At 34.5% G+C, this 24,982-nt stretch overlaps 1 protein-coding gene across 2 annotated transcripts in view; it reads left to right on the forward strand.

Annotated features, from left to right (window-relative positions):
- Nucleotides 1-24,982, forward strand: part of LOC126888405 (neurobeachin) — a 2,163,879-nt gene that overhangs the window by 1,432,998 nt on the left and 705,899 nt on the right. Inside the window, exon 1 of one of the 2 annotated variants that reach the window (XM_050656649.1) lies at nt 4,701-4,914. The exons of the other annotated variant lie outside the window; for it this stretch is intronic. Coding sequence (XP_050512606.1) covers nt 4,756-4,914 — 159 coding nt within the window. The 5' untranslated portion in view covers nt 4,701-4,755. Of the gene's footprint in view, nt 1-4,700; nt 4,915-24,982 lie in introns of those variants that run through there. 2 annotated transcript variants of the gene reach the window in all.

Here is a 24,982-nt window from a genome sequence, read left to right on the forward strand (position 1 = left end):
AGCATTTGACGAAGAAGAGCCAACATATAATGAAGTATAGCTCGATTAGTATTGTCTTAAAGAAAATAAAAAGAACGGTTTTGTTTATTTTTTCAAAAGGTACATTTTTGTTAAGTAAAGTTGTTTTGATAAAACGAAAACATTTTGAGTTATTAGCAGAAAACTGATTAAAAACATTAATTTTTTCGATATAAAACTAACACTGTCGATAGCGAATAAATCGAAAACTATTAATTTTATCAAAAAAATGTATAGAACGTTTTTTGCTTATAATGAATGTTTTTACCAACTCTTGCGGTCAAAATATAATAAAAATTGCCACCCCTAGATGGGGTGGCAACCACCCCCATGGTAAAAGCGCCTTTCGGCATGATATAGATTTTAATACTTGGACTATCCACTACTTATTATCATATAATAAAATAAATTCTTATACAGTAGGAAAAATGAAAGAATACCCATGAACGAACATATAAAACACGCTGTATTTTCCTGTCACCGTGTCATAAAGAAAATTGTCCAGTGCAAGTACATGTAACAATAATTATTACATGTACTTGCGCTGGCCAATTTTTTGTGTGACACGGTGACAGGAAAATACAGCGTGTTTTATATGTTCGTTCATGGGTATTCTTTCATTTTTCCGACTATAAATACAGAAACGACATGTATACTGCTGTATCTGTGGACTTTTCAAAAAATGAAGAAAACTTATTGCAAAATTGGTGTCACATTTTATAAAATCTGATCACAAATAATTAAGAACTCAACTTCCTTAGCAATATTTGGTGTTTTCTAAGACATGACTCTATCGTATAAGGCTGACTTGGGCAGAAGGAGAACAATGCAAAAGATCCGTGTGGCTCAAGGGGCGATGGAACATGCTATATTGGGCGTTTCACTGCGAGACAAGATCCCAAACCGCCAGCTACAACGAAGATCAGGAATCAGGAGTGACTGATGCAGTACTGATGCTGATCAGAATAGCAAGCTGAAAATTTGTTAATAGCTTAACGGTGTCTAGTCGGACAAACTTTGATATATGGGAACACTGGAACTGGGGAAGTTTTAATTGTGGAACAGTTTAAAAATTTGGAACGCCAGATTATGAAAACGTCTCATGTATTTTGTCGGACAGAACATCCAATTGATTTGTTACCCTTTCATTAAAGTCTCATGCAAAAATCAGACTGCTATTACTAACCAACATGATTCCTGTCATTTGACAGGTTCTTCGTGTTCACTAATCAAAATGCCCAGTTGGTGATAAACACCAGTCTGATTTTTGCATGAGAGTTTAATGAAATGGTAACAAATCAATTGGAAGTTCTGTCCGACAAAATACATGGAACGTTTTCGTAGTCTGGCGTTCTAAATTTTTAACCTGTTTCACAATTAAAACTTCCCCTGTTCCAGTGTTCCCATACATCAAAGTTTGTCCGACTAGACACCGTTAAGCTATTAACAAATTTTCAGCTTGCTATTAATCAACTTTTTTTGCTACCCGGGATCCAGGTCTATCAGGAAGGAATTCGACTAATGGGTGGCGTACACCAAACACTATACGTTTCAATGGCTGAGAGATTTCACTGAGAGGGGGTTGTTCGCTCTGGGAGTTTGAGCTCTGGGTGTCTTGAACTCAGAGCTCATTATACACATCTGATGGATAGCTACTAAATATAGTTTAAAATGGCATCGAATAGGTACCAGTGGTTCAAGTGGACATGTAATGACGGATGTGGTGTCATTCCATATGAAGTTTTCCTATATCTGAATGAACCAATTTACAGGAACATCTCAGAAAGCGCATAAAATATACCTCCCTGTTACTATCTGGTTGTACCTTCACCTCTGGCAGAAATATAAGTAGAAGACACTCTAGCCTTCACTGTCAGATCTCCAGTCTAAAGCACTGCTCACATCGTCAGCACCTGGGCAACTCGACCTGATATTATCTATTAGATGTATCTATGCTGTACTCTGAATCTGAATGCAATAAACAAAAGGTTATCCCCTTTCATCCTCGTTCCTATTAAACCTACATACCCAAACGCACAAGGTAAGGGTATAATTATTGTACCGTTCTTAAACCTCCATGGCAGTTGTGTGTCTAAATTGAACAGTCCCAAACCATACAAATAATACACTGGGGGATCCAGGCCGTGCCCCTTTCATTTTACGCCTTATACCTATTATAAAGAGCGCTGCAGTTATGGATAGATGACGTCTCCTGTACTCGTGGGATCAATATGGAACCATGTACATACAAACCTAAAAAAGGTAACTCTAATACTTCCACTGAAGCTGTTCGGCAGATTCTGGAAAAGATCAAACCCACCACGTCGGATAATAAAATTACCTAATACATGATGTCGATCTCTTTGAAAGATACCGAGAGGCTTGTAGGCGTAGGCGAGCGGTTTACCAAGTACATAGATGCACCAAACCTTTATTATTCCATTCTATATACAGGGTGATTGATTGGTGGGGTAAAGCTCAATAGCTCCGCTATAGTAATAGATAGCAATAAAAGTTAATAACAAAAATTTTAGCCACCTTTCAGCTTCACATTACAAAATTAGTTAGAATGTTACAGGGTTTTCGATAACACAGTGACAGACCAAACTTATGTTTTTTTTTAATGGAACACCCTATATTTTATTTTATATTCGAAATCCTGTTAACTTCTCCATCCCAAAAATATAAAGGTTTGTAATGTTATACAGGGTATTTACAAAGTTATAACCAATTTTGTATGAAAATCGTAACAAGTTCAACTCCCTGTATAAATAAAAATAAGTACAACAGCAATGGTTTATTAATGCCATATTTTTTTATTCATTGTCAAAATTTCCAAGAAGTATTGACATTGCTAATTTTCTTTATATCAAATACAGGGTGAATCAAAACGCAAGTACACTATTTTCTCAGTAATGTTAAATGGAACACCCTGCATTTTATATCATTATTGAAAAGTAACATTACCGTACTTTAATTTTTATATAACATTCCCTATGCCCAAATTTATTAGTTTTTGAAATATTTTCATTTTTCAGAGCAAATTATTTTAGGTGTTTAAATTTATCTAAATTTTAAGTAAGCCATGACTGAATTGACAATTGGCGATTACCGATTATCAATCCGGTAATCAATGTAACACTGTAGCAAATAAAGAAATAAAAATAATTTATTAGTAATACATTTTACAAACAAAAACACAACCACAACATGCAACATTTTTGAAACAATTAAAAACTATCTTTCTATGTAAATGCAACAAATAAACAAAGAAAATTAGTAATACATTTTACAAAAAAAAACACACAAACACAAAATACAACATTTTGTGAAGACAATTAAACACCACTTTTGTATGTAAATGTAACAATGTAACAAAATAAAGAACGAAACATAATTTATCAGTAATACATTTTGCAAAAAAAATGTTTGAAAAAATTATAATCTACTTTTAATAAAATATTTTTAATATTTAATTACATAAGGTGTTCAAAATTATCTCCTAACACATTTATGCACGCCTAAAAACGATCATTGAATGAGCTTCTTACTCTACGAAGCATTTGTAAATTAACACATCGAAATACACTTTGTATTCTATTTTTCATCTCATATCTTGTTGTTGGAGGTATTTTATAAACTTCATTTTTATCGTAACCCAAAAAAATCAGTCCAGTTTAATAAATTCTGGTGATTTGGGTGACCACGCTACTGGTCCATTGAAAAATGAAAATATCTCGAAAACTAATAAATTTAGACATAGGGAATGTTATCTAAAAATTAAAGTACGGTAATGGTACTTTTCAACAGTGATATAAAATACTCGAGTGTTTTATCTAAAATTACTGAGAAAATAATGTACTTGCGTTTTGACTCACCCTGTATTTGATATAACGAAAATTAGCAATATCGACCATTCTTATCTGACATATCTGACAATACGTTAAAAAATATGGCACTAATAAACCATTGCTGTTTTGCTTATTTTTATTTATACAGGGAGTTGAACTTGTTACGATTTTCATATAAAATTGGTTATAACTTTGTAAATTTCCTATATAACATAACAAACCTTTATATTTTTGTGATGGAGAAGTTAACAGAATTTCGGATTTAAAATAAAATATAGGGTGTTCCATTAAAAAAAACAAGTTTGGTCTGCCACTGTGTTATCGAACACCCTGTAACATTCTAACTAATTTTGTAATCTGAAGCTCAAAGGTGGCTAAAATTTTTGTTATTAACTTTTATTGCTATCTATTAGTATAGCCGATCTATTGAGCTTTACCCCACTAATCAATCACCCTGTATATTTTTCAAAGTTCAAATGTATTTTTTTTTAATTTTTTCAAGTTTTCCAAGAACGTATTAACAAAATGGACGAAATGTACACAGTAACATGCAGATTCCCTTTTGAATTCTAAAATTTACAATAAATGATTCACCCTGTATATTAAATCGAGAATATCTGGTGAAACCAGGTGGAAAGTACTAAATATTTCTGTATTAACATTTTTTGTATCGTTAAATTTTATAACTAAAAGAAACGCCAATCGAAATCACACAAATAAAATTTCCAATGACACATTCTACTAGAGAATACCATTTTATTAACACCGGAATACCTTTAGTTAACCGTTCCACCTAATCACACCTATTATTAATGCACGCACACCTTTACATAATAAACTGCCAACCTGTCCCATTGTCGGATGTCAACATTTCACAATCGGCAACATGGCCGTGACGGAGAGTGTATACACAGAGCTAGACGAGCTCGAAATAAGTGATCTAATTAGTGTTATTCTCACGAAAAAATTACCTCCGGATATAAACTTAAGTGAAAGTACGCGAAAAGTGATAGTGGACGACGATTCTAAGGAGTTTAACGAACGAGTAAGTCGTATTTTTATCATTACATGTCATCTTTTGAGGTTAACCAAAACAAATCAACACTGTCCATCAAAACAGTGTTATATCTTTAGATAATACTTCATAATATTTGTAGAGTCATTAATCATTAAGAACTAACTAATTTTATATTTAAAATTTGTTGAAAATATGCAGTTTTAATAACCATAATGGAAAACATATTTAGGCGATGTTGCCATAGCTGGAAAAAGTAGCACTATTTATAGGAAAATTTTTATTTGACACGAATACCTTTCGCTAGCGTTATCACCTAATCTTTTGTTTAATTTAAATATTTTAATTGTTAATATAGTCAATATATAACGTAATTTTTAACGACTGTCGTTAAATTTATCTTTTAATGGTGTATTGGTAGATATTTAGGAAAAATTTAAAATTTAAGATATTATAAATATGGTATGCGGACATAGATCATTTTTATTTTTGTGTTAAATGTTTTTAGAGATCTTAGAGAGGGCCAATGGGATGATAGAGTGTCATGGAAATTAGGCATCGGACAACGTCGCAAGACGTTTTAAAACCGATTGATATATATATGTTTTTCGTCTTCACCGACTGCCAGGAATGTCTTTGTCTATCTTTGTCTTTAGCTATGGTTGTGGTTGCTACTTGTCCATACATTTCCATAATTTCGTTGTTGGTCTTCCTGCGCCAGATATCTTCTTCTATTTTCCCTCTCTTTACTTCTTCTTTTCTTTCTTGTAGCACACGGTCCTATTTATTCTGTCATCCCACCTCTTGTGATTCTGATGTCCAGCTGCCATACCACTTTTTCGGGGATATTCCTAGTGGTCTTTTTGAATTGGGTTTATATGTTTGCCCATTTCGCGATACTTCCTGGGTTCATTCTGTCGACATGACCACTCCATATTAGACTCCATGCTCGTGTCCATTTCTCCACATCCTGGACTCCAGTTTCTCTTAATGTATCGTCATTCATTATTCTATCCCTGAGAGAAATTTTTCTAATAGTTCTTAATACTTTGGTTTCTGTAGATCTCATCAATCTTTTTATTTTTATACTTATACATAAACTTGTTGCGCAACATGATATCACTCAAATATCGCGATATTCTGGCTGTCCTGTTGACTTGTTTTTGTACGTCCTCAACAATATATCTATCATACAATACCTCTATGCCGAGTTAATTGAAATTCATGACTTGTTCTATTCCTCCTCTTCGTCTATCTTTTCTCCTTCGTAAGGATGTAGTGGCATCATGTAATTTGTTTGACTATTTATGTCCAATAATCTCTTTCCTCTGCATGTTGTTTTGCTACCGAGAATGAGTAACCAGTCATGTCCTTTATTTGTCCTTATCGTGCTGGAGATCTTCCTCTGGATCTTTTGCCCGCTACCTTGCCTTCAACTATCATTCGGTCCATGCCTTCTCTTCTTCTAGTTCTATTTTGGTTGATAATTTTAGTGAGTCTAGTTTTTATGATAAGTTCTTCTAATATTGAATTATTTGTGCGATGTGCGGTCCATGGTATACGCAACATTCTACGGTAGACTCACAGTTAAGTACCATTATACGCTTCGAGTCGGCTTTTTTTTGATGGTCCATGTTTCTGATAATATAGACACACATCATCTCTTCATTGATTTTGAGAGTGCCTATGATAGTATCCATCGAGAATTTCTGATCCACGCCCTGAAAGAGTTTAATATTCCAACTCAACTCATTGATATAGTAAAAGAAACACTTAAAGTACAAAGCAAAATTCGAATTCAAAACGGACTAACAGGTACAATCCATGTTAGAACGGGCCTACGACAGGGAGATGCCCTATCCTGTATTATATTCAACATCACATTAGAAAAAATAATTAGAGAGTCAAAAGTCAACACCAGAGGAACAATAATAACAAAAAGTGTACAAATATTGGCATTTTGCAGATGATGTTGATATCATAGCTAGAAGCAAAAGAGAAATGATAGAAGCATTTAATGCGATAGAAAGAGCGGCACAAAACAGTGGCCTAAATATTAATGAAATAAAAACCAAATACATGAAGGCCAGCAAATCGACAGGCCAAAGACACCTACAGAATCTGACAATAGGAGACTATGACATCGAAAGCTTAAAATTTTTTACATATATCTATAGGTCTGGATCCCGCGTATGAAAAAAAAAGTTGATTAATAGCAAGCTGAAAATTTGTTAATAGCTTAAGGATGTCTAGTCGGATAAACTTTGATATATGGGAACACTGGAACAGGGGCAGTTTTAATTGTGGAACAGGTTAAAAATTTGGAACGGTCACACCACGAAAACGGCACATTTATTTTGTTCGACAGAACAGACTTAAACTCTCAGAACAGAGATTAAACTCTCATGCAAAAATCAGACTGCTATTTATCACCTGTCATAATTCCTGTCATTTGACATATTCTACATGTTCCACTCATTAAAACGCCCAATTGGTGACAAATAGCCGTCTGATTTTTGCATGAGAGTTTAATCTTTGTTCGGAGAGTTTAAGTCTGTTCTGTCGGACAAAATAAATTTGCCGTTTTCGTGGTGTGGCCGTTCCAAATTTTTAACCTGTTCCACAATTAAAACTGCCCCTGTTCCAGTGTTCTCATATATCAAAGTTTATCCGACTAGACACCCTTAAGCTATTAACAAATTTTCAGCTTGCTATTAATCAACTTTTTTTTCATACGCGGGATCCAGACCTACTAGGTTCACTAGTTACCGCAGACAACAATGTCAGCGAAGAAGTTTAGAGAAGAATACATATCGCTAATAAAACATAATGGACTAATTAAACATCTAAGATCTAACATCACGAGAAAAACCAAATGCAAAATATACAAAACATTGATAAAACCGGTCCTTATATATGGATCAGAAACATTGACACTGTCGAAAAGCGATGAGAACTTATTAGATATGTTTGAACGAAAAATCCTCAGACACATATATAAGGGGGTGAAAGAAAATGACGTATGGCGCAGAAGATATAATTTTAAACTATACGCAGCATACAACGAACCCGACGTCATAACATCCATAAAGATCGGACGTTTGCGCTGGATGGGCCATGTTGAACGGATGTTGGAGACCGAAACACCAAAACATATAATGAGGCAAACACCAGTAGGGAGAAGGTCAAAGGGAAGACCCAAACTTATATACATGGAACAAGATCTGAAAACACTTAGATTACCCACTGGAAAAACAAAACAAGGAACAGAACAGAATGGCGGAAAATCCTAGAACAAGCCAGGACCCAAAAAGGGTTGTCGAGCTACTGATGATGATGATGATGTTTCTGATGCGTATTCTTCTTCGTGATTACTCACTGTTATAGTGCTGACGAAGACTCTGCAATTATAAATTGTCTCACCACTTCGTAACCCGCCATGTTTCTTATCTCTGTTTGGTTGTTTCTGTTTCTATTGATGATCATTCAAACTTATTTTCAGATCATATTCCGTACTCACCGTGCCCAACTTATTCATAATTTGTTCTGTGTCATCAGCATATCATACGTTTTTAATTTTTTTCCTCCTATAGTTGCTCCAGCCTGCCATTCCTAAAAAACTTGACGCGTAATCTGTTCACTATTTATATTGAATAAAATGGGGTATATTTACATCCCTGCCGAACTCCAGAATTAAATTTGAAGTTTTCGAAACCACATTTAGACCGGGCAGTATTGTCGCCCCCGCTAGCGAAATTATTCCGATTCGATTTTTTTGCACAAACTTACTCAAAAAGAGGTTCTTATAACATATCCACAGGGTGCTGGGCGGTGCCGTGGTCGAAAAATTGTTTAAACAATTTTTTTTAAACAAGTTCACAAAAATAATTTTTTAATTTCGGACAAATTTTTTTTAGATAAATTGGCTTATTCTGAGCAAAAAAGGTCTCTTGTCATTTTTTTCTAAAATTGATTGTTGTCGAGTTAAATGCGATTAAAAATTTGAAAAATGCGAAAATGGCCATTTTCAAGGCTTAATAACTCAAATATTGAATGGGTTGCATATGTGAGTCCATATTAAATATAGTAATGAAACACAGACTTACTCACAATCATTTAATTATACTTTGACGACCGGTTTCGATCTCTACAATATACAGATCATCTTCAGGTCGGCGTTACAAGTAGTTAAATGATGCCGTTACAAGGATTGCGTTGCAACTTAGTTGTTGTCATATTAGTACGTCCAAATTATGCTAATTGGTTTGTTGGGATAGTGATAGGGTAAACAGACATGTTACGTAGGTTAAAACACAGTAAGATTTCGAATTTGGAATGGATCCTGAAGGAAGATGCGTATGTGAAACGGGTGATGTTTTGTTCGAATGGAGAAAGACAATGCTCCAGGAGTTGCGTATTAATTGTAGCAAAGTATGAAATGTTATTCTAGGATCTTGTACAAATGTGATGGTCTAAGCTCGTAGATGTTATACGATGCGGGTAGAGGTCAAAGCATAGGAAATGACAAATAGGAAATTGTTGTCATAAATTAATCTAATTTAAGATATGTTGTTCTCAGTAAATTAACTGAGGGATGTCATAAGTATAATAATATCATAATATTATGAAGTAGTAAGTGCCATACACTGTGAAACTATGAAGTGTATAGAAATTAAAGGAAAGCTAGTTAGTTAAATGAAAAAAATATTATTATCAAAACATCGGTTAAGAAACTTTAAATTGAAAAATTGAAAAAAGGTAAGAAATTGATAAAATTAAAGATTATTTTGTTTGAGCTATTGTATAATGGGATATGTACAAAGAAAAAGAAAGAAACGAAATATTAATGGAAGGGTGTAGGCACTTACTTGAGAATAGTTTTTAACTAAATAAATAAATTAACACATAACACATAGGGTTTAAAAGCACAAAGACATAACAATTATTGGTAAAAGGTTTTTTAAGGGAGGTAGCACTACATTTCCCCAATTACTATTTAACTTAGTTTTTACTTCCTAAATTGAAGTCTAGTTTTATCTAGTTATATATTTGAAAACTAGACTTCAATTTAGGAAGTAAAAACTAAGTTAAATAGTAATTGGGGAAATGTAGTGCTACCTCCCTTAAAAAACCTTTTACCAATAATTGTTATGTCTTTGTGCTTTTAAACCCTATGTGTTATGTGTTAATTTATTTATTTAGTTAAAAACTATTCTCAAGTAAGTGCCTACACCCTTCCATTAATATTTCGTTTCTTTCTTTTTCTTTGTACATATCCCATTATACAATAGCTCAAACAAAATAATCTTTAATTTTATCAATTTCTTACCTTTTTTCAATTTTTCAATTTAAAGTTTCTTAACCGATGTTTTGATAATAATATTTTTTTCATTTAACTAACTAGCTTTCCTTTAATTTCTATACACTTCATAGTTTCACAGTGTATGGCACTTACTACTTCATAATATTATGATATTATTATACTTATGACATCCCTCAGTTAATTTACTGAGAACAACATATCTTAAATTAGATTAATTTATGACAACAATTTCCTATTTGTCATTTCCTATGCTTTGACCTCTACCCGCATCGTATAACATCTACGAGCTTAGACCATCACATTTGTACAAGATCCTAGAATAACATTTCATACTTTGCTACAATTAATACGCAACTCCTGGAGCATTGTCTTTCTCCATTCGAACAAAACATCACCCGTTTCACATACGCATCTTCCTTCAGGATCCATTCCAAATTCGAAATCTTACTGTGTTTTAACCTACGTAACATGTCTGTTTACCCTATCACTATCCCAACAAACCAATTAGCATAATTTGGACGTACTAATATGACAACAACTAAGTTGCAACGCAATCCTTGTAACGGCATCATTTAACTACTTGTAACGCCGACCTGAAGATGATCTGTATATTGTAGAGATCGAAACCGGTCGTCAAAGTATAATTAAATGATTGTGAGTAAGTCTGTGTTTCATTACTATGCTTAATAACTCGATTAAACATTATTGTGAAATTCAAAAAGTCACCAAATCAAGTTTCAAATCCCTTCTTCAAGGTCCTGAAGATATTTTTGCCATTATTTTATTAGAAAGCTGTTATTTTTAATTATTAACAATTAGCGCTATAGTCCGGGATTTATCGTCGCCCCCGTTAGTGAAATTATTCCGATTCCATTTTTTTGCAGAAACTTACTTAAAACGAGGTCCTTATAACATATCCACAGAGTACCGGGCGGTGACGTGGTCGAAAAATTGTTTAAACAATTTTTTTAAACAAATTCACAAAAATAATTTTTTCACTTCGAGCAAAATTTTTTTTAGATAATTTGGGACATTCTGAGCAAAAAATGTCTCTTGTGATTTTTTTCTTTGTTGTCGAATTATACGCGATTTATAATTTGAAAAATTCGAAAATGGCCATATAACTCGACAACAATCAATTTTAGAGAAAAATCACAAGAGACCTTTTTTGCTCAGAATAACCCAAATTATCTAAAAAAAATCGTTCGCAATAAAAAAATATTTTTGTGAATTTGTTTAAAAAAAATTGTTTAAACAATTTTTTGACCACGACACCGCCCGGCACCCTGTGGATATGTTATAAGGACCTCGTTTTGAGTAAGTTTCTGCAAAAAAAATGGAATCGGAATAATTTCGCTAGCGGGGGCGACGATACTGGCCGGTCTAATTATTAACTCTTATATTAGCGCTATTATTTACATATAGTTTTTGTAATACATTAGATGTTCTGGCGTACCCATTTCTCTAAGTTTATCCCACATTTTATCCTATTTTACGTTATTGAAGGAATGATTTTTGCAAATTTTTATGACCTTGTAGGTTCACCATGTTAATTGGTCTGTTGAATGGCTTTCAAAGCAAACGTTTACTTAGCTACATACTACTATAGATAGGAAGTTCTATCTATAGTTATCTACATTTATTACTTAAGTAATACGCTTATCAGTTCGTAGGTATGTGTATATAATTATATTTTTTATAGTAAAGTGGCATATTCGATTTTTTTATGACTCAGTAGTGTGGACTTAAAATTAAAAGGGTTCAAGTTTAGGCATAGAAATTTATTTATTTATTTATCGTATGGCAATTACAACACATTTAGAACAAAATTACAAACTCTAGTAATATAGGTATATGACAAACTTTAAGTAGTTACAAACAAACATCAAGTGTATTAATATAATCAATTGACTCTGAAGTTGCAAACAGGAAGTCTTCGGGGCTACCATTGTAGGATCTTGAGGGACACTCTTCAATAATGTGGTCAATGGTTTGGTTCTCCCCACAGACACATTGAGGAGACGGGTTCTTTCCCCATTTATGTAGCATGTATGCACATGTGCCATGTCTGGTTCGGATCCTATTTAGAGTGGACCATGTTTTACGTGAAAGATCAAAACCTGGTGGCTTGTGGGTAATGCAGGGCATGTTATTTTGCCATGCGTTCCATTCTTGGGACCATGCATTCGTGATGTTGAACTCCTCATGTACCATTCTTGCCGTTTTTATTGGTGGTTTTCTAGAGCGGAGACGGGTATTTCGTACATCCTCGGTATCTTGGTGGATCGGCAGATTTATATTGTTCATGATCTTTTTGTATTCACGTGTAAGTGCGTCAACTCGTCGTAAATGTGGAGGTGGGATGTGACTTAATACTGGAAGCCATTGGGTGGGAGTTGATTTAATTGTACCAGCTATCATCCTCATAGTGCTGTGCAGCTGAGTGTCGACCTTTTTTACGTGTGGGCTGTGTAGCCAAACTGGAGCACAATATTCAGCTGTCGAGAAAACAAGGGCTAAGGCAGTAGAGCGGAGAGTGAAAGCCGATGCTCCCCAGGTGGTACCGCAGAGCTTCTGTATGATGTTATTTCTTGTACTCAACTTTTGGGCAGTTTTTATTAGATGCTCTTTAAGTGATAGCGTTCTGTCTAATGTTACGCCCAGGTACTTAGGTGTTTTGGTGTGGGTAAGTGTGGTATTTTCAAACCGTATGTTGAGTTCCTTTCCAGCAAGTTTATTGTTCAGGTGAAAGCAACTAACTTCTGTTTTGGATGCATTTGGTTGAAGTCGCCACTTGCGAAAATATTTGCCCAATATATATAAGTCTGCCGTCAGAACTTCTTCAGACGTTTCTAGTGTTCTGCATCGTGTAGTGAGGGCCCAGTCATTGGCGTATCCGAACTTTCTTGATTGTGTTTCCGGCATAACTGCTCTAAGTATAAGCTAAATAGTAGTGGAGAGAGCACTGACCCCTGTGGTAGGCCATTCTTGAGTTTCTTTGGTGGGCTGATATTTGTGCCCATTACTACTTGAAACATTCGGTCGTTTTGCATGCTATCTATTAGGCGTGCTATTGGTTTACAGGGGATTGCACGGAGAATTTTGTATATGAGGCCCTCTCTCCATACTGTATCGTAAGCTGCCGAGAGATCAATAAATGCCGCTGAAGTTTTAAGTCTTCTTTGGAAACCCGCTTCGATGTAGGTGGTGAGTGACATTACCTGGTCCGCGCAGCTTCGTTCTGGTCGAAAACCTGCTTGTTCGACTGGGATCACCTGGAACAGTTCTGTGCTGATTCTATTATATATAAGCCTCTCTAATAGTTTGTAGATGGCAGAGAGAAGCGCAATTGGTCTGTAGTTTTTTAGGTTGTCGGCGGGTTTGCCTGGCTTTAGTATGGCTATTATCTTAGAGCGCATTAGTTCGTGTGGAATATTTCCAGTTTCCATGATGTCTGAAAAATCGAGCCAGCCAAACTTTTGTATAGTTGCCACAATTTATTAGGAATTCAGGGTGAATATTATCAAATCCTGGTGCTTTTGCTGGCTTAACGTCTTTGAGAGCCTCTGATATGTCTTCGCTGGTGAAGGGGAGGGAATGCTCCGTTTCTGTGGCTACATGTTTTAAAGTTTTAAGTTCTCTCTTTACGTAGATGGTGTGTGCTTTATCCTTTGGTGCCCTGGATGTTTTTACTATATGTGATGCTACGGCATCTGGCTTTACGGCTGCCTCTCGGCGCTTCGTACGGACACCACTCCCTAATTTTCTTAATAATGACCATGCCTGTCTGCTTGATTTCTGGAAGTTTCGACTTTCTACTGTTTCGGTCCACTTTTGGCTTCTAGCGGCGTCTAGGCTGTAAAGTAGTTCATCCGCTATTTCTTGGTCGCTAGTTTCAAGAAAGCTCTGATATAATTCCTCGCTATTTTCTGACCAGCCAGGGATATATTCTTTGCGATAGTCTCTTGGTATGTGTTTTTTTGGCTACCTTAGCACGGCACCAACAAATCTGTGGTAGTTTTTGATATTAGGTGTAATCCACCGTAGGCATTTATCCAGATCCGCAGAGAAGTCAATCCAGTTGGCCTTTTTAAAATTCCATCTTGGACGTGGGAACTAATTAAAGGGCTTTGTGTCCCTACTTCTATTATTACTGGTCGATGTTGGCTGTGTGGGAAATTAGTTAGAACTCTTCGTGAAGCCCCTAGAGGTAAGTCTTTGTTGTCGGTCGAAACGAAACATAGGTCGGGGTTGTATTCCCGCTTCCATGCCGCGAATCTGAAGGTTGGTCGATCTTTGGCATCAAACAAAAGGTACAGGCGTTCGTCTTCTGCCCATTTTATTAAAGCATTCCCATTCGCATCACTATTTTTGTACTTCCACTGTTCATGATGGCTATTGTAATCTCCAACGTATACAGCAGGGTGAGGATGTACTTCAATTGCTTGGGCTGGCCAAGACGTAGCTGGTGGCTTGTAAATGTTGGACACGGTAATGCTTGCGATTTTTGTGACCACATTATAAATTGAGTTCCCATTTCTCTTTTCCATTTGCATCGAATACTACATCTATTTATTCAAAATTCTCCATTGTTTAAAACCATAATTACCACTTACAGACCTCTAAACTAGTCTTTTTCTTCTTCTGTATCTCCCATTATCATATATTTGGTTTTGTCTTCATTTAGCTCCAATCCGTGCTTCTTTGCTTCTTGAATAATTTTCTTCACCAAACTTCTTGCGCTTGAAGAATACATCTCAGGTTAGAACAAATTAGGCTATCAAAAATATTCTCCAAATTATCCAAGAATACAGCATTACAGATAGAAGGTGATCGCAGAGATTCCAGACCACAGACTAAACTAAACCAACAAATCAGGCAAAGATCAGGCGTTTAAGACGTCATGAAATGAATCATGACGATTAGGTTGTACTGGGCAGGGCACTTAGCTAGTGGGGTGGACGGTGGACAAGACGAATCATGGAATGGAGACCTAGAAACTATAAAAGAAACCGTGGGGGATTACCAAATATATAGACAAGGGACGTGAAAAGAGTAGCGGGAAACTGGCTACAAGCGGCCCAGTGTAGACAATATCATCATCATTCTCTTTGCCTTATCCCTATGCGGGGTCGGCTTCCCTAATTGCATTTCTCCACAAAATTCTATCTTGGGTCATATCAATGTTAATCCCCTTTACCAACATGTCCTGCCTTATCGTCTCCCCCCAGGTCTTCTTTGGTCTTCCTCTCCTACTCTTTCCAGGAATCTGCACTTCAGCAATTCTTCGTATTGGGTGATTAGCGTCTCGACGTTGAACATGACCAAACCATCTCAACCTATGCTCTCTCATTTTGGCATCAATTGGTGCCACACCTAGACTTCCCCTAATATACTCATTTCTAATTTTATCCTTCTTTGTCACTCCACTCATCCATCTAAGCATTCTCATTTCCGCCAGATGCATTCGTTGTTCCTCTTTCTTTTTCACTGTCCAACATTCAGTTCCGTACATCATAGCCGGTCTTATGGCTGTTTTATAGAATTTTCCTTTCAGCTTCATTGGAATTTTTCTATCACACAACACACCACTCGCTTCTTTCCACTTGATCCATCCAGCCCTAATTCTACTGCATGGATCTCCATCTGTTTCTCCATTACTCTGTAATACCGATCCTAGGTACTTAAAACTATTGCTTTTCACAATCATTTCACCATTCAAAGATAGCATTTTATTTGTAGTGACTCCATCTTTAAATGAACATTCCAAATACTCTGTTGTTGTCCTACTAAGTTTTAAACCTTTTTCCTCCAGTGCTTGTCTCCACTGTTCCAGTTTTTGTTCTGTCTCTTTCACTATTTTCCTATTAACACTACATCATCAGCATACATTCGGCACCATGAAATGCTTCCCTGTAGTTTCGCTGTTATCTGGTCCAAAACTAATGAGAAAAATAAGGACTAAGCACCGAGCCTTGGTGCAATCCTACTTTCACCTGAAATTTATCAGTCTCTCCCACACCTGTCCCCTGTCCTAACACTAGTCGTTATACTCCCTCATACATATCTCTCACAATCTTTACGTATTCGCTAGGGACTCCTTTCTTATTGAGTGCCCACCACAGAATCTCTCGAGGAACTCTATCATATGCTTTCTTAAGATCAATGAAGACAGTATAGACAACATTGAAAGAAATTCAGGGAGGCCTATGTTCAGCAGTGGGCGCGATTGGCTGAATGATGACGATGCTTATTGCTTTGTGCTCCTTGTGGGTGGTCACATCTTCTGTTATTTCTTCTCAGAGAGTGTATTGTTTTCGTCCTACAAACTTTTCAAAGGTGCTGTTCGACGCACATTTGACACTTTTTACGCATTTTTGGCGTTTTTAGACTCTTTTTACTGCCCCTTATAATAATAATAAGTAATTTTGAGTTTTTTGCTTGAATAAGATGTTAATCAATTACACCAACTCATTTCTAATATTAGTGACATTCTAGGACATACCTCCCGTTGGGTAAACATTCTGATCAACCACCAGTTCCTCTCGGATGAATAGCGTTTGTTAATATAACAACATAATTAAGATTCACTCTTGGTACAAGAGGACGAGTCTGAATGCTTTGAACGAGCATAGGTCATTCGCTAATTTGATACAGACCAAGTTCTCGTTGTAGGGGCGATGCTTAACTCCGATATGAAGGGTCCTAGTGGCAGACAGGGGACGTTTCTCTAGATAATAAGGACAGATGTGAATAGGGTTAAAATACATAGAGTGAGCTTCGGACGGCTACAGGCGATATTTTAATACGAGAAACTGGTAGTAATTTATTCTTGATTGGTATTAAGTCATATCAAAAGGGGCTGGAAAGCTACTACATGTTTTACATAAGATGAAGTGGCGTTAATCCAAACAAAAAAAATTTTTTTTTACTATTTATTTCAATTAAAACTTAATACAATTTACTGTTTTTACTGGGAACGAGTCACAATTTTACTTTAAAATGAGTTTCTTTTGACGTTTCTATTTCCATTTCGGAAATCGTTCTCAAAATATAAAACATTAATAAATTAACATTTTTTTATTTACGTTGTAAAAATGCTCAGTCTCCTGAGCCCCCAGACACAACACTGCTCACTGGACACTGGAATACTGTTGTTTCTATTGGGGAACGGTTCACTTATACCATGGTTCGCTGGAGTGGCCGCTAGAGTGGAGGCGTTGGTGCGAAGATTTTTAACGGTGATATTTGGATTGGCGCGAAGGTTTTTGACAGCGGGATTTGGATTGGTAGGTGGAGCGGACGATGTTTTCTTTAGGGGAGGTCTCCTAGTCGAAGGCAACTGGGTGCTCTTTTGTTTAGACAATTTATCCGTTTTTATCTCACTATGGCTTCTAGGATAATTCTTGGTTTTTAGAAACGGATGTCGGCTATGGTTCTGGAGTGTTCAAAGACAATCTTGTGACCTGTATGAAGATTGTGTTGGCCTAGAGCTGAAATTGAATCGGAATTGCGAACAGATATGAAATGTTCATAAATCCTATTTTGGAATTTTGTTCATTTGGGATGATGTCTTTGGCTGATCGGACAAGAGATGAAAGTTTTTGATGCGGGTAAATATTGTCTTTATTGCTCGTGGTTTGAGAGTTTTATCAATTTTGTCAGTAACACCTTTGATGTAAGGAAGAAACAAAAATTGATCTTCTCTTTACGATGTCTCTCTCCTTACCCTTCTCTCTACAGTTCGCTTTCAAGTTTTCACAGTGTGCGACATTAATTCTTCTATATATCTTGTAGTTCTGAATATCCCTTTATCTTTATACAATAAGACTGTCACACTCTCTCCCCATACATTGAGCATCCTGTCTTCCTCATTTATCCTACTCATCATTTGCCACAAAATATCAACCCCGTCTTCATCTACTGCCTTACCATTCTTGATCCTATTTAACGCCTCGACAACCTCGTCGCTCGCTATCCTTGGTACTAGATTCTCATTTGGAATGACGCGTCCTCTGTCTCTCCTCCGGTATTCTTCATTTACAGACTTTCTAAAGTACACATACAATCTTCGCTTTAGTTCAACATCGGTTCTTCTACACTCTTTCATCGGCACTCTTAATCTGCCATACTCGAGTTAACTTCTTTGATGAGTTGTTCCTTGCTTTAGCAACGCTGTATAACTTTTTCATTCCCTCGGTTGCTTCCAAAACTTTATACAGCTGTGCATACGAGCTTTTCATAGCAGTAGCTACAGCGCGCTTATCTTGTATATCTCCTTATCTTCCTGTTTTTTAGACATGTTGTAACTTTTTTTAGCCACTTTCTTCCCTCTAACCTTCTGTTGCACTTTTGGTCATTCCACCACCAAATTTCTTTGTCCCATAGATGTTTCTTTTTACCAGATTTTTTCCCCATTTCCTCCCCCACGTACCACAGCTTTTCTCTTGGCTTCTCACCAGTTATTGACCGTATATTCTTCCTCATGCTCTTCCAGCACTCTTTTTTTGAACACTCTTGTTAACTCCTTATCCTTTAACTTCCACCGCTGTACTTTCTGGCGCCTTACTTCCTTTCCTTTTCACCTCACCTTTATCTCCATATGCGCTACTACTGGTCGGCGTTGAGGAGCTACACTCTCATCATTTATCACTTTACAAGTGGTAATTTGCATTTATGAAAGAAGTGAGAATGACGGCAACATCAACAGACAAACCCTTTCGTGTTGCCACTGCTCCAAATCATATGGTCCGTGGCTGAAAAATAAATTATAGCCCCCTGCGGCACAAGCTCATAACATCGGCAAACGTTACTTAACATTATTTAATGCGTTCGACCACATTCTACTGCATCCATTAACATTTTCCTGGTCGCGTAACTGTATTTTGCATGATTTACTAGATTTGGGCTAAACAAAAAGTAATATCATCAATAAAAACTTTTATGTGCTCGGAAGAATGTAAAAAATTGGTCGTATAGTCATATACCAACAGCTTTGTCGTTTTAATGTTTACAGAGTATAAAAACTTTAATAAATCTAATTTTCACTTTAAATTATGTTAAAATCTTATTTTAAATATGGGCACTCATACGAGGGTAAGAGAGTGGGTAATTAAGAGAGAATAATTGTGAGAAAGTCAATAAAATGTGAACTTTTGAACATTTTGATGAATTCGGCGAAGAGCTCTTATTCTTTAAAAAAATCCAAATTTTAAGCGTCTTACCAAAGCTTTAGTTGCTCGAGAACCAAAGTTATGGACAGTTTTAACTTTAATCTGATACGTATCGAATACGTGCATTTGTTATTTAACCCTCCGGTGGTGGCATTATGCAGTGACGCATAGTCTGTCGCTTTATATTGGCAGCAGTACTAGCATGCACGTATTTGATGCGTCAGATTAAAGTTAAAATTATAACCGCCATAACTTTGGTTCTAGAGCACTTAAAGCTTTGGTTATACTCTTAAATATTGCAGAATAATCAAATAGGAGAGAAATCGTTATCGACAACCTATGTGATTTGAATAAGAAATTATAAAATAAAAAAATTAAAATTATATATAAAAATATGGAATAAAATAATGGTATAACTAAATAAATATTTATATAATAAAAAATTAAAAATTAAAAATTAAAAATTAAAAATTAAAAATTAAAAATTAAAAATTAAAAATTAAAAATTAAAAATTATTAATCAACCAAAAAAATATAGCTAAACACTTGAAATTTTAAAACTCAATGGACATTTTCGGCTAAGGGTCTGAGGGTCACCGAAATTCCATTGTGAATATTATATAAGTCAAATAGACCTACACTTACAATTATTATTCTAACTATTTTTAGATTAATAGTGCTGGCATTTCTCATCTGAGAATGAGAACTGGAAGCACTATAAAAAGTTTACTTTCACAAAAAAAAATTTAAAATATTTTGTTTATTAAAATTGTTTAGAATTGTTTGTTAAAATTGTTCATTCGAATTATTTATTAGAATTATTTATAATTTATCATTTTCAGAATTAGTAATAGATTAGGGCCATTATTAATTAGTTAAATTAAATTAGAAAATTGTTAACATAAAAATTATGTGTATTAACTACTGTAATACCATCAGGAAACGACCTGGATTAGTCTCAAGAGGCCAGGTCATTTGTATTAACTATAAATAAAAAAAAAATAAAATAAATCGACAACGTGTGTTGGCTTATTTATGAAGCAAAAAGCTAAATTATTAGGCGGTCAAAAAACAGTTCAAGGCTCGGGGTCAAGAAATCCAATAAGTAGAGATTGTTGTATACATATATTACTATCAGTTTACAAATGACAAAAAGTGCGATTTTCGAAAAACTGACTATTGGTAAACAGCTGTATATTAAAATATACCACAAGGATTTTACTTTATAAATGCTCTCTTTGAAAGGTACGGTATAGGCACGTTGATTTTCCGGTTTCTACATTTTTTTCTAGTTTATTTAAAAATTTTACAAACATCGTTGAAAATTTTGTTTGAATGTTTTCTTCTCGCCCTTCTTTACCTATAAAATAAAATATAAAGTATATTTTACTGTTTTGCAAATTATTTCATCAAAAAGTTTACATTATATATAACAAGAAAAATAAGACCTTCTGCGATAAAATCGGTCTTCCTTTTTGGCTGTCAAATCATAGAGTAATGTATATACACCGGCATTTGTTTTTGAATCGCGGAGTAATGTAACAAAAGAGAAGGGGAACAGCTGTTGAACTTTTCTCACTACGCTGAAGTGCGCTGGCGCGAAGATGATGCAAAGCGAGTCGAAGGTAGAAATATTCCGGTATATTTGGTAATTTTAATTCCGGTATATTTGGTTTTAACTATTTCCGATAATTTTGCTTCGATCAATCTAAAATTTTCAGAAAGTATTTTTGAAGGTGTGTACTTTCATTTAAAATAATTTAAAAAATCGAAAATATCAAAATTTTCAAACCATACTTCCCCTTAATGAACTTTTTATCTATAAAATGTATCAATATTGATTACATTTTGCTCAACCAAAACATTAATAATAAACATACGCAGCACAATCAAGATACCGCACTGGTCGACTCCACTGATATAATATTTCGATGGTACTTTCCCTTGTCCTACAACTAATCCAATTATCTCGATTGTGTTCAATCCTCCATTAACATGTATGTTTTAATATGCCTTCGATGGACCAGCATTGTAGCAGATGATGTTCGCGTTAATTAACTAGAAATGAACTGCTTTGTGCTTTGGGGATACCATTCATAGAACGCTTTTTCCATGGTTGCGCGTGCTTGAGTTTGTTTTCCTCCGACAAATGTTGTACTCGATTGTTCACACGAGTATTTTTAGTTTGTCATCGTTGTTTTTCTAGTTTAGAGTCATTTATAGAGTTCAACAAAATCATTTACTGAATTTCACAATTGTGATATAAAACAAAACATTTATATCATATAAAACACCAAAACTATAATATAAATGTTTTATTTTTAATCCATAGGCTTGTTTCATCCAAAATATTGTTATGATCTGCTTCTTATTAATTTTATATTAATTATTATTTATTTGATTAATTATTTGATTGTCGCAAATCATACATAAAAAATGAATAAAAAATCTCAGGGTGCCTTTTTATACTATTAAAAAAAATCTAAATTATCTCACGTTATACTTATCTTCTCTCGTGGGTTCAGTATCTCTTAGTTGATCCTAATCGGGATAAAATAGGGAAAAGAAATAAAGCAAAATATTAAAATAAACATACAGAATTGTCTTTTATTTATCAAAATCAATACTCTAAAATCTATCAAAACTAAAACCTGTGGACACAGATGTCCGAATTAAATTTTTACCACTTAAATATTATTATAGTAAAAAAAAAACAATTTATCGGTTTTTTCCCGATGACTGTGGTAAAACACTAAACATTTATGTATTCGCAAGATTACCTATATTTACTATTTACTTTTTGAAATATTGGAATTTTAATTCATATGCTTTTTACTCAAAAATTTAGTTTCCGAACATAAAAATCTCTTTCATATAAATTGACTGACCTTTTGCTTCACTTACTCTGATGTCTTCTCGTGACCCAAAACAGCTCTCCCTCGTTGACTATGTTAAAGGCTACTCATCAAAGCCCTCTCCGTTCTCCAGCTTCAAAACTATCAGCATACCAGCACCAATTCTCCAACAAGCCGGGCCTCTTTTGACACGTACTCGATTCAAACAAAACTCCAAAAATTCTCTGCTCTCCTTCTCACAATAATGCAGAATCAAAGAGGTATTTCGTCTCAATTTGATCTGTCTCTCGTTCCACTTTTCAACACTATTCTCCACTATCAAACAAACCACTGGTACTTACTAACTATCTATTCACGAAAACGTCGAACTGCTCCTCAGCGATACCAAAAACATAATGACTTCTTTTTCAAACTCTCTCAATCATCTAATCCACTTTTCCCCTTCCACATTGCCAAGAATCAGAAACATCGACTTTTCCATTCGACAAACAAACAGTCAGTTTCAAAATTATTCCGACCATCCTTAATTACTTTCGGGGAAACTCTACAACATTCACTCGGGTTGAAACAAATAATAAAATTCCAAACTTTCTTTTAAACCACCTTTTCTAGAAAGTGATAATTACATCTACCTGTGGGTTCTATAGTTCTCGTAATAAACAATCTATTTCCATTTTAAATCTAGATACATCGTCCTTTTCACTTTAATTATTCACAAAAGTCTTTAATGGTTAATCGGAAAGCTCATTAAAAGAGAAATCCACTTACACCCAAACTAAATTCTAATAAATATTTACAGCTCAATATACAGGGTGTATCAAATTTATGTGCCCGCGTTATTTAAAAAAAAATTTAATTTAATTTTCATTTTGCTTTTGATTGATAAATTGAAAACACAATAATATATATACAGAGTGAACCAAAAGACTGTAAACGAATAATTCTCTCTTAACTGCATGGTCCAAATTGTACAACAACCGAGATAATACGGAAATTTCAAATTTGTTGGTTGTAAAGTTGCCAGATTTAACGTTTTTCTCATATCATTTAGTCACCTTGGTTTTTTACATACGACGCTTTTTATATTGTATTATTATTTAAATCCTCACTTCAGTACCAGTTCAACCATATATTTTATGTACCCCTGGTATTTTATCGAGTCACGAAGGTCTTAAATAAATAACTTTTCAGTGCTAAATAATTTATAAATAATTCAGCAAATATAGAATGCTGTGCTTTTGACATTGATTCATAAAAATAACAATACTTGACATGTATTGAAAAGTTCTGTAAAATAAATTGTATTAATAACTAAAGCTGACATTTGTTTTATGTGTTTTTTTTAAATCTCTACAATATAGATGGTTTTTAATCAAAACAACAAATTACTGTTTTAATGATAAAATCTCCTATATTATGACAAGGCGCATCTGTAAAAATATTAGTACATTTGGACGTTGATAGGTGACTCATATTTTTTGCAGAAATTGCTTGAAAATAACTCATATAATAATATTTGAGTTATCCTCCCACTCAAAAAGGTCCGGAACATTGATTAAATAATCAAAATGTCAAAAAATTAAGGAAAAATTCGGTTTTACACAATATAGGATTGGTTGAAAATTTTAAAAATTATCACCCTTGTTGCAAAATAGCAATAATTGCGAAAAAAATCATAAAAAAACAAGTATTTGCAGTTTACATTTTTCAACCATTTATGCTACACTTTATATTTCACCCGGAAAAACTTTATGATATAAAAATTTATGACAAACAATACTGTAAATTTCATTAAGGGGAAATAGTAGCGATCAACAGGTAGCAAAAACGCGTTTCGAGATTGCGGCTGTAATTTTGAATATTTTTCGAGATATTTGGCACACATATTCGTAATATAATAAAGAATGGCGGTACAGAGCCCAATTTGAAAAATATGTGGAAATTACTCTGTAATTAAATACAATATTAAAAAAAAAACGAGCCTGTCCCGCCATTAAGAAGAACAAAAAAATGCACTTTCTTCAATTAAACTTTTTTATCCGATGCCTAGATTTTGTGTCATTTTGGAACTACTAACGAAATAAAAAATTTTAGATCGGTTCAATAGATTTTGCAAAATAAATTTTGCAATCCAGCTTTCCATACCACGGCGCAGGAATTTTTTTAAATAAACAATAATTTTTGGTGCAACAAGCAAGACAGCGGATACGTTTGCTCTGATTGGGCATTCCAATGACCTTTGATAATCATTAATAAATTTTAATTTGACAGGTCATTGGAATGCCCAATCAGAGCAAACGTATCCGCTGTCCTGCGCGTAGCTCCAAAAATTAATGTTTATTTAAAAAATTCCTGACGGCGTTGTAGTTAACCGATTTTAATTTTGCAAATTGCAAATGAATGGTACGGTATCCTTCTACATGTAAAAAATGTTCAACTTGCTATCTGCTTCAGTCCTGCAACATTTCGAAATGCGAATGCTGGATTGCAAAATTTATTTTGTAAAATCTATTGAACCGCTTCTTAATAAAATTTACAGTGTTGTTTTATTGTATCATAAAGTTTTTCTGGGTGAAATATGAAAGTCCTAAGTGTAGCACAAATGGTTGAAAAACGTAAAATGCGAATACTTGTTTTTTATGGGATTTTCGCAATTATTGCTATTTTGCAACAAGGGTGGCCATTTTTAAAAAATTTAACCAATCCTATATTATTGTAGGAAATTAATTACGCAACTTTTATGTCAG

Source organism: Diabrotica virgifera, chromosome 7, assembly GCF_917563875.1.
Source record: "Diabrotica virgifera virgifera chromosome 7, PGI_DIABVI_V3a".
NCBI lineage: Eukaryota > Metazoa > Arthropoda > Insecta > Coleoptera > Chrysomelidae > Diabrotica > Diabrotica virgifera.